At 35.4% G+C, this 13,482-nt stretch overlaps 1 protein-coding gene across 1 annotated transcript; it reads right to left on the minus strand.

Moving 5' to 3' along the window:
- LOC109227186 (small nuclear ribonucleoprotein E-like) lies at window positions 3,886-6,497 on the minus strand. The gene is made up of 6 exons (XM_019392245.1): window positions 6,281-6,497; window positions 6,158-6,184; window positions 5,972-6,034; window positions 4,659-4,737; window positions 4,499-4,544; window positions 3,886-4,326 (listed from the first exon to the last, which is right to left on the minus strand). Exons 1-6 carry the CDS (start codon window positions 6,320-6,322, stop codon window positions 4,317-4,319), a joined length of 267 nt encoding a protein of 88 aa, XP_019247790.1. The 5' UTR covers window positions 6,323-6,497; the 3' UTR covers window positions 3,886-4,316.

The following is a 13,482-nucleotide window of genomic DNA, read 5'->3' on the forward strand; positions in this document are numbered from 1 at the left end:
AGTTTGGGAGAGTAAAGATGGAGTAGGTGAAGAAAAGTAAAAGGCATAGAAGCCAAGTTTGATAAATAACGGAGGCATGCAACAGCTCTCCAAACAATAGGACCAATTTGTCCTAAATACACATTGAAGTAACGACAGAACTCAATGATTACCGGGTCAATAGGAGGTTTAAAACCTAGGGTAAAGGACATGTATAAACGAAGGAATAGCCAGTTTGGTATGAAGTTATTCTTTGGTTAGAACCAGGGACTAAAATTGGGAAGTCGGGTTTCCAATTACATTCTCTTCGAACCACAGCGAGAAGACCAGTGGTAATCAAAGTTGGGTAATGATCACCGCGGTCAAGGGAAGCAGCCTTGGAAGAGAGTTGACTCTTCATGGATTCACTATCAGTCACAAAGGATAGTTCTTGAGGAACAAATTCATTAATAGTGGGTTCACGAAGGGCTTCGGTTGAATCTTTATCTTTAGAAGACGATCTTGGGGTTGCAGAAGCCTAGGTCTAGAAGAAGATGGATTGGCAGCACTACCTTGAGAGGGGGAACCACGGTTAGAAATAGAACCGAGGCTATGTAATTTGCCACCTCTTCTACTCCTAACAGGGGCAGTTGAAGGGAGAAGTTCATCAACAATTACTACTTTGCGAGGATCCGAATTTGACGAAGACATGGTTGTATAAGGAACTAATAAAGTAATATGTGTTGAAGGATAAGAACGAGTAAAGAAGAAGAACACTGTAGGGTGAAGGTTTCGTGAAAATAAAGGTACATGAGGTACTTATAAGAAGAAACAACCGTCATATAAAGTAAGTAATGATGGAACGTCATAATGAATCAGTCACTTCGTGACTGACGCAGCCGCAAGAAAGCCCTAAAACAACGCTAAGGAGTCACAGACCTAATCATCAAAGGCCACGTGGCACATGCATTAAATGGAAGTAACATACGACACGCCGGTTCTGAAGAAAACGCAATGATGCTTGGGAAACAGCGGCAAAGAATTCCCTCCATAAATATATACCACTTCCAAAATATTCAGTTGCAGAATATTCGGCAAGTGGGGGGACTATCTGTATTGGTAAAAAATAAATAATACACGTGGAATTACATTTGGCAAATAGGACATGATACGTGAAACAATGAGAAGAAGACAAATGGAATATCATAATATAAAAGATGAATGAGTTACAAAAGGTATGAGCAAAGCCTAAATAAGTCAATGAAGAGACACGGGCGGGATGAATCAAGACTGTAAAAAGGAAAGATTCATGAACCTTCAATTAATGAGGAGGGGGAATCCGAATCGTTATAGAATCCTCGTGAACAGTTACGATTACCAATTATAACGGATCATTAATACCATTAAGCTCATAATGATTTAGCCATAAATGGAAGGAAACGTTATATTTGTAAACATCTATATAAGAGGAGAGAATTTCACTTGTAAGCACATCTGGAACAATATTGAGATATACACTTTACATTTTTGCTTTCTCGAAATCTTCTACTCTAACCTTGCAATCAATTATTTTCTTAGTTATTCTTATTTTTTTTCCTTTGATATCTTTGAGAAAGTGAAGCTAAACTTGGTTATTAGTAACCCGTGTTCTTCTAAAATTAGATTTTGACCAAAAGACATATTTTTGGTTAAACAGCATAGACGACGAGAAACTAAAGTTGTGCAAAGTAACGTTATTGTCAAGTTAATTACAAAGTAATGAGATGGAGAAAATGCCATGTAATGTAAGGAGCAAATTATTTGCAAAAGATGAAGAAGAAAGGCAATATGCATACCCTACTTCAATTTCTTTATCACTCAAACAACAAAAACTTTGCTTCGTTTTTGGCATAGGCTGCCTAAGTAGTGTCTTTGCCTTTTGCCTTTACATATAGCAGCAAATTGGTTCAGGCTTACTTATCTCTAACTTTTTAGCATTTGCAAATGCCATTTTATAAGTATTTATTGTTTGATCATAAATAATATTTCAATCTTTATAAATACTGAAATTTAATATTTATAAATACTGGTTAAAAATTTTGAGAACTTATTTGAGAAGTATTATGTAAAAGTAATGGTTTTTGCTATTTTGTATTGAACTTTATTTCCAAGTAAAGTTCATGTGTAAACATAATTTGATGACTTTCAAATACTTGTTTTTATTTATTTCAACCGAATATTGTCCAAATGCATGCGCATTTCAATCAAGCACACTCTGTTTTCTCACCTAACCCTCTCTTCGTCGATTTCTCAAGATCTTAAACCCGACATCAGAGTCCTAGACAAGAGACTAATAAGACTTGAACAAAAACGGTTTAATACTTTCAGTTTTGACATCTATGACTGAAAAATAAGAACTAGTTGTTCCAAAAGAAACTACCATTTGTTCTGAGAGGGGATCGATTTTTTCTCATAGCTCCTGCATAACATCTACTTCCTTCATCTTGTGGTTCTATTCAATTTATATTTGTTATGATGAAAGACAAAAAAGTAGAAACAATCAAATGTTTAAACGGTTTGTGTAATTTTCTCTTAGGAGATTTTCTGAGGAACTTATAAGGAGCATGTTTTTAAAGGAATCAAATAAAAGGAAGTTAGTCATGTACCCATCAGTGCCACAGATTAGCAAGTTCATCTGGGGCTTTTGTATCTATACCCGGGATCATGATTGAACCTAAACTCAGCCTATCCACTTTACGATCTACTTCAAACTTATCGAGTCTGAAGTGAAAAAATTTCACTTCAAATACACTTAAGGCCAAATAGGATAAATTACACTTCAAATACACTTAAGGCCCAATAGGTCTGAAGTGAAACCAAATGGTTTCATGCACTTAAGGCCAATGTATCTGAAGTGAAAAATTGCACTTCAGATACACTTTAAGGCCAAAAGGTCTGAAATGCAACAAATGTTTTCCTTTACTTAAGGCCAATAAGTCTGAAGTAAAAAAATTACAATTCAGATACACTTAGGCCAAAAAGTCTGAAGTGCAATAAACGTTTTCCTTCACTTCAACAGACGTTTTCCTTCACTTAAGACCAATAAGTCTAAAGTGAAAAATTGCAATTCAAATGCACTTTAGGCCAAAAGGTCTGAAGTGTAACAAATGTTTTCCTAAACTTAAGGCCAATAAGTCTGAAATAAAAAAGTACACTTTAGATGCTTAAGGCTAAAAGGTTTGAAGGGCAACCAACGTTTTCATGCACTTAAGGCCAAATAGGGCTAAAGTGCAAATTGCCCAGAAACAGTAATATCTTCTTTGAATTATAATAATTCAATATACGATTTAATACCTAAATCTACTTCAAATGAACTCAAATTTGGAACATAACCTACAAATATCATCAAGAACAAACCTCAATCATCAATTTGTCAAAACAACAATAAATCTAACAAACCCATTTTGCAATTAAGAAAAAAGAAAGAAGAAGAAGAAGAAACCTAATCAATAGTAAAAAATAAAGCGTCACAATAGCTCACTACTGTAAAACATCATAAACTCCCTTAAAATATGTTCACAAACACCATATAAAATTACTATCACCCGAAGAAGAAGAAGAAGAAGAAAGAGGAGAAAAAAGCCTGAAGTTTTTTAAAAAGTGAGTACAAGTTAAAACTTTTTTAAAAAGTGGGTACAAGTTAAATTGGGACGAATAAGGCGCCCGTGCAACTTGTCCAGCTCAGGGCGAATAGGACGCCCGTGCAACTTTTCCAGTTCATCTCTGCAACAACATGGGCTCAATGAACGTCTGGGTGACAATACCTACATCCTAAAGCAAATTCCCAACATCCATACTAATACCTAAACTCTTAAGCTATCACACTTCTTTTCTTGTAATATACTTCTGACTACCATACTAACCAAAATAGAGAAACGGTTATAAAGCTACTTGCACAACACACTTATAATTATCCTGCTATCAATAACAGATAAGCAGTTAATAGAGTATTTGCTTTTATAAGTTGCTTGAGTCACTTTAAAGAGCAACAGGAATTTGCTACCACAACAGCGCATCAGAAGGCACTTCTGACTTTGGAGCCAATAGCTAGGGCATCAAGCAACTTCTTTTCATACAATTACTCGAAAATTGACCTCGCTATATAAAGAGGTCAGAGCCATGACATCCATGGAGTATTAGACATTTAGACTCAAGGAAACCATGCTGAATTTACAAATAGCAAAAAGTAAATGAAAGTCCAAAATCAAGCTCGCGCGTCCAACATCATGCTCCTTGTCCACAAAGACACAACTGTTGAATTTCAACAGTTGATTTTACCAAAAAAATCAAACTTCTTCCACAATCCAGCTGACAAGAAATCATTTCCCCCTAAATAGAGAAAAAAAACAAATGAAGTGAGAAAAATAGCAGGATTGTCCTACCAGGGAGGAAGACGGATGGAATAAGAGGTTTCGTGGCAGCAGTACTAAAAGCTACTACTAGTATTTGTTAATTAACTATGCATCAGCAAAATAGGTATAGAAATGAATCAATAACATACGTGTTCATCATCAATGTGATATTATCTCCTTTCAGAAGAATCCGCCCTGCACAGGGAACAAAGACATTTAGAGACGAAAGGCACAGACAAGTATGTTTTTCCTTGTTATTCTTGGGGGAAATAAGGCTAGGCCTTAGGGTGAAATTTTTTTGTTACCCACCCAGCTGCTTTCTGCTTTTCTTCTTCACATTGACTTCCTCAGCATCATCTAGAACCAAATTCATGTACTCATCAAAGCCCTAAACAACAAAAACAAATTATGTCTCCGTCAACAAATCCAAGGCCAAGAAAAGATCTTGAGGCATAAGCAAAGTTTGCGGCAATAATAGTACTTCTAAATTCTCCCTAGTCCTCCGATGTTACAACTCTAGCCAAAAGCACACAGTGCAGGTGTCTCATGCAAAAGCAATAATTCAGGGGCATCCAGCAAAACTCATTTTTTAATCTGCTGGCAGAGAACATGTGCAAGCAACCTTCATCAAAACTAATTCACGCAACGACCTAGGAAATAATCAAATACTAATTCTAAGAGGGTTTAAGACAAAACATGCTTTTCTCCACCCTTTGGGCTACACTACCATAAAATTGAATTCAATCGACAAGGTTACAGCTCTTTAAACACAAGGCTATACAGTGTGGATATGTCTTTGTAGCGTTGCTTCAGAGAATTTCTTTTTGCCCTTTTAAACTACGGGGACTCCAGTCTATCCCAGATTCAAGTATAAGCTAGCATTGCCACAAAAAAAGAGAAAAACTAAAGTTGCTTGTCAATTACCTAGATGTCAATTACAAGCTTGCTACAGGAACGAAAGATATTATGACAACAATTACGCTAGATGCTTTGTACTATTTTTTTTTTTTTTTTGAGATGTAGATGCTTTGTACTATTTATAATGCAGTTCACCAAAAATAAGCGCTACATGACGTATAAAACACAATTAGTTGATTGTTAAAGGAATATAAGCTTAAACTGCTTTTCGCCTTTCTGAACTTTCAATCAGCTGGATGCTTTACCTTGCCTTGCCCAAAGAACTTCAGGTGATATATCCAGCATAGTTGGGAATTTATCCTTAGTATGTCCAAATTATGCACCTTTAAATTCTCAAAATCATTTTTCAATGATAAATCCTCAGTCATAATTTTTTAACTTAGGCCGCTCCTACAAAACCAAATACTAAAATCTAAGGAGCTTCACTCATTATCAAAAAGGAAAAGAAATTACAGTTCCATAAATCCATACCCAAAAAAAAGGAGGCATTGCCCTCTAAGCTGAATTTTATCTGAGAAATAACCTACTACTATTAAAAGCATGCACTAAAATTTATGCCAAGAAAAAGAAAACATTACTACTCAGCAACTACGAGACTGAACCATAAAGTAATCGGCATAAACAGTGGTAAGAGTTAATAATTCATAAGAAAAAAAAACATAAATCTTCATTCTTCTATATAAGTAAATAAATAAATAACATACAATAATACGTCCTTCAATCCTCAGATCCTTCTGCTCAAATAGCCATATCTGAATACGAGCTTTCTGCAAAATAATTTCTACATCAATTATAATTCAAATAGTAACTGGAAATTAATCCCTAACGTAATAGTTGAACTGAAAAAAATAAATCAAGCATAAATAAGAGGCGCATGAGAGCAAACTTACACTCTGAAGAAACCTGAAGATCAGGTTCTGTTAAAAAAAAAATCCCCAGTTAGTGCAAAAGTAGAAATATTAAAGTTATAAATTGCTCATACAAGAAAATTGGGGAAGAAGGAAGAAACTTACAATGGGTTGGGTCATAATCCTCTGTACTTTGGTGCTAGCCATGGCTGCTACTCCTGTTTCTCTCACGAGTCACTCTTCCTCTCTGATCTCACGGAATGAAGCAAAAACCTAGTTAGGAGATGCTACTAAAACCCTAGTGTTTAATCTGTGAATAGAAATGTCGGGTAGTGCCCGAATTACATTACCGGTGATGAATTCGGGTTTGGGGTGTGTTCATGGTTTGATGTGGTTTTTGCTTAAGAGAAGGCAAAACCAATTCTAGAAGGAAAAAAAAGAAAAAGCCAAACTAATTAAAGTTGGTTTTTTTAAATATTTAAATCAAATAAACCAGATATAGTACTATAAATTTATTGGTTTTGCTTCTGTTAATTTTTTTTATTTGCGTCAATTTAACGATTAGTTTTAATTTCCATATAATGTTCATACACTATCAAAATGAATTCAGTGTGCCAAAAACTTAAAAAAATTTATACCCAAACTGGAAAAAAAAAAAGAATTTAATTCAAATGCTAATAAAACCAAGAAGGATACAGAAAGATATTGAATTGTTTGTAATTCTTGCTTAAGTTCTAAACATTCGGCTTTGCCGTTCTAAGTACTTTAACTATTTCGTATGTTTTAGAATTAATCTATTCTATTATTTGGCAGACCTTTGTGCCCTCGGTTAGTGGTTATTATTATTATTATGTTATTTTAGTTGATAATTTCACTCGTTAGTCATTACACATTGATTTATTTTATTCGTCATAAAAGTGATGTTATATCTTGCTTTATCTATTTTAAACTTTTTGTTGAAAATCAATTTGGTGGGTCTATTAAGGCATTTCGTTCAGACTCAAAGTTCTTCCTTTATCTTCTTTCTTCGCTCGCATGATATTCATCAACAATTGTCTTGCCCTCACACACCTCAGCAAAATGATGTAGCTAAGCGTAAGCACCGTCATATCACATATGTTGCTCACCCTTTACTTTTTCATGCTCATGCCCCTCTTTTTTATAGGTTGAAGCTTTTCCTACTATAGCTTATTTTTGATTGCCTTCCTTCTTCCTCTCTAGCTAAACTCTCTCCCTGTGAGAACCTATTTGGGGTTTCACCTGACTGCATCATTTTTAATTCTTCTCGGTGTCTTTGTTATTCAAATTTGCATCCTTATCGTTCTCACAAACTTGACTCTCATTCTTCTCCTTGCGTGTTTTTAGGGTATAGTTCTAATCACAAGGGATATCGTTATCTTTGTCTTGATACTAACCGTGTCTTTTCCCTCATTTCTTAGTCTTCTAAGAAGCAGCATATTGTCTCTTGCTCTAGTACTGCGGCTGAGTATCATTCTATGGCTCATAGTGTAGCTGAGATATTATGGATTCAACAGTTGCTACGAGACTTGCATATTTTTCTCTCTGACGCGCCACTTTTTTTTTCCTGATAATGTAAGTGCCTTATATCTTATGACGAATCCTATATATCATTCCCCTACAAAGTATCTTGTAACTGATTTTCACTTTGTATGGAAATGTGTAGCATCTGGATCTGTAATGAATTCAATCATCAGTGATTCCAGCCTTATACCATTTATTTATAACAAAGGAAATAATTCACAACTCCAACTATCCTCAATTAGCAACTTTATTCACTAGGTCATGTCTAGTACATGCATTTAACTTAATCAACATCAAGATAACATTAAGCACATGTAAGAACACAATACACATACCTCCTACAGTAGCTTCAAGTCGAAATCCAAGTTATATTTAGCTTACAACAACCCTCAATGGCAATACAACACCATAGAAGTGACTTAAGCTAATCTTCACTTCCAATCTAAAGTTTCATATGTTTCTTTCACCAATTCACTTGATAAACATATAGACATGCATAACAACAGAAACCATATCATAATTAAGTTATTATATATATATATATATATATATATATATATATATATATATATATATATATATATATATATATATATATATATATATATAGACATGCATAACAACAGAAACCATATCATAATTAAGTTATTATATATATATAACACAACCCGACAAAAAATAACATCTCTTCCCCTTTCAAGTGCTATCTTGTAATCTTTGACTCCAAAACTACAACCAACATGTAATTAATCTTTAACACTATCAAAAGGATGTTAAAAATACCTTAGGCAGTAGATAAAATTCGAACCCTAAGCTTAACTTAGCTCACCATCATCCTTATTTACATCACAACACCATAGAGGGGTTATTCTTCACCTTTGGCTAATCTTGATGTTGGATTATGGTGTATTTTTTTGAAATTTGTCTGGAGCACTGGGGAAACTATTTAGGAGGGTTTGGAGAGTGTAAGGATGGAAGGAGGTCGAAAAATGAGCCAAGCTCATCCCAAAAACGAGATAAAAACAAGTGAAGGTCGGCCACCGACCCAAGTGGGTCCCATAGGGGCTTCCTGCGCAGTCTCGCAAAAACGTGAATATCGCTCTACTACGATGTCGTATTGACAAATTGTTTAATGCATTAGAAACTAGACTCATATATAATCAATTTGGTAGGTGGATCATCTAGCAAATCCAAATATAATGGGAGAAAAGCTCAGCTACATTTGGCCTAATTTTAAGCACATTTATGAGCATAACTTCTGATGACCTTCGCAAACTTTTGTTCCACAACTCGCTTGACTTCAAAACATAACACACGACTATGATACAAATAAAATATCTCATAACATAACCTCCTTATCATGTTATTCACCCTAGTCTCACCCAAAAAGTACATGTTATAACATTCCCAACTTGTCGACTTTGACGAAACTACTTGGTATTCATGATCTTAAGTATTTGTAACATCCAAGTTAACATGAATAACTTACTTTATGTTCTTTCAAATATGATCTCGTTTCTTACCTTATATCAATTGACTTGCGACGTACTTTTACCTACGAAAACATAGGGTGTAACATTATTTTCCCCTTTGGAACATTCGTCCTCGAATGTTGACTGATGCGCTTATCAGTCATAACCTATAGATATTACGAATACTTCAATACTGCCCTTGCCATCTAGTCAACTGTTCTGTGAATAAATCCAAAGTCTAGGGTATTCCCCCCTTTAGGCCTCTTTCTCATACCACGACTTATGGTCAAAATTCTTCCAATCTCGTAACTGTCGCTACCTTCTGTCATGCTGCTCTGTCCTTGTATGTGAGCCTATGTGACTCTTTTCTCCTTTTTCCTCCAGCTTTTAGCCAATCTCTAGGCCTCACATTGTGAATATATACAGTACTATGACAAGTTGTCCCTCCCGGTATCTATAGGTGTACTGAAGTTCTCCGCTCGGTACATTGTTGAACTTACGGTTATTTTCTTAGCCTCGGATATCTATCCTTATGGATTTATTGCATCTAGGTATGTCATACTATACCATAACACTTACTTTGAGTTATTATTACCGAGCTTTGCTACCCAACTTCAGGTTACTCTCTTGCTGCATAACCTATATTTATAAATCTAAGTCCTTTAATGCTTCCTCGTCACTGTTCATCTTAAGAATGACAGCCTAATCTCATCTCATAATTTGGAACTTTTATCCATCTATTGTTGATTCACCTTAATGTTAATCTATAATCTACCACTGACAATTTGAAACCTCTTACATAACACATTGTCACTAGGGCTCATGTCTCATCGAGGAACATCTAAAGTGATTTTCCTGATCCACCTAGGAGCGATACAATACTTCAATAACCATATTTTATGGAATTCCAACGTGGTTCATCCTATGGGGGTATTCTAATCTCGTGCAATTCATGAAATCCATTTTCTGTAAATTATTACTCAATCAAAGGCCTAAACGTCATTCTCTTTTCATTTATTACAATTACACTCTCATTCTACTATCAGGGCAGCATTCCATCTTTTCTAAATGCTCCTAGTCTTAGACTCCTCTAAGTTCATTCAGGCTATACTGAGCTTTCTATAACTTATAGAAATCATCAGCTCTCTTGTTTGATGGGCTTAATCCCAATGCCTTACCTATTCTTGTCACCTTCTCACTCACATTTCTCCTGTCTACCTAAAACATTGTCGCTCTACCATACTTTAGCTTGTGATATACACATATCTATTTATGCTACTCGCAACCTTTCTTTAACTTGCTAGCACCATAGATTTCCTTATGTTATTCTGGAACCTCAAGCGAGACATCACGTCGTCTCTAACTCTTATTTACTCTCTTAACCAGATATCTCAGTACCTGGAAACCATAGGATGGAGGATATGATACTAACGATGCCACTATCATTTCTGGATATTGAATTACGACTAGAGGTGGTGGTTGGTGGTGATTTTGGTTGATGGCGGTGGTTCTGGGTAATAGCTAGCGATGATTGGTAGTGGTAGCAATTATAATTAAGGATGGTAGTGGTGGGTGGTGATAGTTAATTATGGTGGGTGGTGGTGGTACGTAGTTGTGATTGAGGAAGGTGGTGGTGGTAGTTGTGATTGAGGAAGGTGGTGGTGGGTGGTGGTAGTTTATAATGATGTGCAGTGCCGGCTATAGTTGTTGATAGTGATGGGGTGATTAGTTGTGGTAGCTAAGGTGGATGAATGTGTAGTTGTAGTTGAGAATGATAGTGATGGGAGCGGTAGGGATGGTGGATGATGGTAGCCGATAATGGTGTCGGTTATGATTGCAGATGATGCTAGTGGTGGTTGAGTATGGTGGTGGCCAGTGGCATGGTGGTAGTTAATAATGGTAGGTGGTAGCGACAGTTAATAATGAATGTGGATTATTGTATCTTAATGAAATTAAGTCTTTGTTATAGATCTTAATCATATTCACTTATTTAGACCCATTAAGTTATTGTAAAGTAAAAAAAAAACACACCTAATGATTAAAATCTGAATAATTAAGATTCATACTTTAAAAACAAACGCACTTAATATTTGAGATGTGAATAATTAAGATTCAGACCTCATTAAGTGCAACCAAATGAGGATGTGACCTAGACCTACACGCATTTTTTAACATAACGCTTTCTTCAACAAACCACAGACGCTTTAAACACCATTTCTTTCCCAAACCTCCTATTACTTTGTAGGATAAACACGATATCGATTCTTATAGATTTCGTCGGACTCCAAGACTTTGATCTCTTTCATTTGTTCTTCCACCGAAAAGCCTTTTCTTTTTTAATGTAAGTTAACACTACCATTGAAGATGGAATATACCATTAAAGCAGCAAAAAGGATAAACATTTTGGGCCTGACACTAATGATTACTAGATGAAAAACATATCAAATTGTGATTCCTTGATCTTGAATGATTTTGGTTCTCTTTGTGTACGGGTAAAACCGGGGCAATGTCTACCCCGATTCCCCGATGAGAGACTGAAGGGGGAACACGGATCTGCGAGATTGTAATCAAGGCCAAAGACTCTTCGTATCGAGACCCAAGAAGAGTAAACGATATATCCGATATCGGACATAGTAAAGTGACGCACCCCGGACCAAGTACAACTTCTAGACCTCGAGAGACACAGTGGACGGTTATGCACGATAGGTAGGGGGCATAATAATGGTCCTCAACCGGATATTATGGCGGGAATCTCATTCAGAATTGATTATGGATCAATAATTACCGGAAAAAAGAAGATTTTTACCTTATTTAAACTTGTACTAGGACTTAAATTCTCCTACTATATAAAAGGAAAGTTTTTCTTTTATCTGACACATTGTGACACGCAATTCAAAGCTATAAATGTTTATTTTGCCTTCTAGCTACTGTTAAGGACATTGCTCACTTGTTTCTATTTTCATTCGCGACAGGGCTTGAGCCGAGGGTCCAATCGAGGACGAAGTCACTATTCAATCCAAGATCAGGCTTAGTCATAACAGTGCGATTAGTTTGATCGTTTATTTCATCTTTAATTTATTTATTTATTATTCATAATTATTCGTGTTGAATCAAACTGTCACACCTCCTTTTTACTACCCCCGAGGGGGGGTATATAAGGGAGTTTTTCCAATTTAAGTGACATTATTCGAAATAGGATTATTTATTTATTTTTATTCAGAGTCGCCACTTGGAATATTTTAATTGGTGTCCCAAGTCACCAATTTATTTTAAATCTCAAATCGAGGAAATTTCGACTTTCCTTTTGAAGTCTGCGAACCAGAAATTCTGAATAAGGAATTCTGTTAACCCGAGGGAAGGTGTTAGGCACCCCCGGATTCCGTGGTTCTAGCACGGTCGCTTAGCAATTCATACTTGGCTTAATTGTTTAACTACTCATTTTTAGGACCTATGTGCAATTATCTTTTACCTCTTTTTAAAATTACTTGAATATTCGTAATTAAAGGATTGAGTTACGAGTACGTATACTCTTTCCTTTGGTGCGTCAAAAACCATGTCACGTGAACGTGTCCACGATTAATAACGCTTTGTTTATTTATTAAGAGAATTTAGTTAAAGTTGTGCGAACGCATACCTCGAGTCTTTTAAGAAATTAATTCACAATTATATTACACTAACGTATATATTATCGCAATACTAATCTAGATTGGGCCTAAAGCAAACTACGATCATTGGTTATTTATTAAAAACTAAGTTACGAAATTAATACAAGGGCCATGAAGTATAACTTGTCTAATATAGCTCGCCTCAAATTCATTTTTAAGAATCTAGTTAATTAATTAAGGAAGGCTTAATGGAATTCTAATTATTTTAAACTAAAGGTTCGACCCTACTTATTAACTAATAGGCATCGTATTAACAGACTAATTATTTAGAGAAAGGATGCTTCATCAACAGCAACTAACGAACCCCTTTTGCAAATGCCTTCAGGCTTGGGCCCAAAATGAGCCCAATTCTTAGTGGAAGAAAGAACGTCCAAAGACATAGACCATGCAATTGAATCTGAAATTGAACTTTCATTAATTGGGCCAACAATAGGCCCAAATTTCAGAACCAAACAATTGTACAAAATCATTTAAATGCAGATCAACCTAGACTATATGAAACACGAAAGTAAACTAACATTCTACTTCTGAATTTTTAACTATTGAAACACAAACCAAATAGCTAAACATTCTGCATATTTAACATTAATTCAAACTTAAACATGCTCATAGGCAAACAAAAGTAAATCGGCGCCTGCCTCTACTCTTAAAGCGATATTTTAGACCATTTTCCTTGTTCACAATAAAT

The sequence above is a fragment of the Nicotiana attenuata genome, chromosome 6 (assembly GCF_001879085.1).
Source record: "Nicotiana attenuata strain UT chromosome 6, NIATTr2, whole genome shotgun sequence".
In the NCBI taxonomy this organism is placed as follows: Eukaryota; Viridiplantae; Streptophyta; class Magnoliopsida; order Solanales; family Solanaceae; genus Nicotiana; species Nicotiana attenuata.

Bases quoted from the DNA above. Each gene is read 5' to 3' on its own strand.
- LOC109227186 (XM_019392245.1), bottom strand. From the start codon at position 6,322: ATGGCTAGCACCAAAGTACAGAGGATTATGACCCAACCCATT. The intron at 6,035-6,157 runs GTAAGTTTGCTC...ATTATTTTGCAG, and splicing joins TCTTCAGGTTTCTTCAGAGT to AAAGCTCGTATTCAGATATG. The intron at 4,738-5,971 runs GTATGTTATTTA...TTTGTTGTTTAG, and splicing joins GGATTGAAGGACGTATTATT to GGCTTTGATGAGTACATGAA.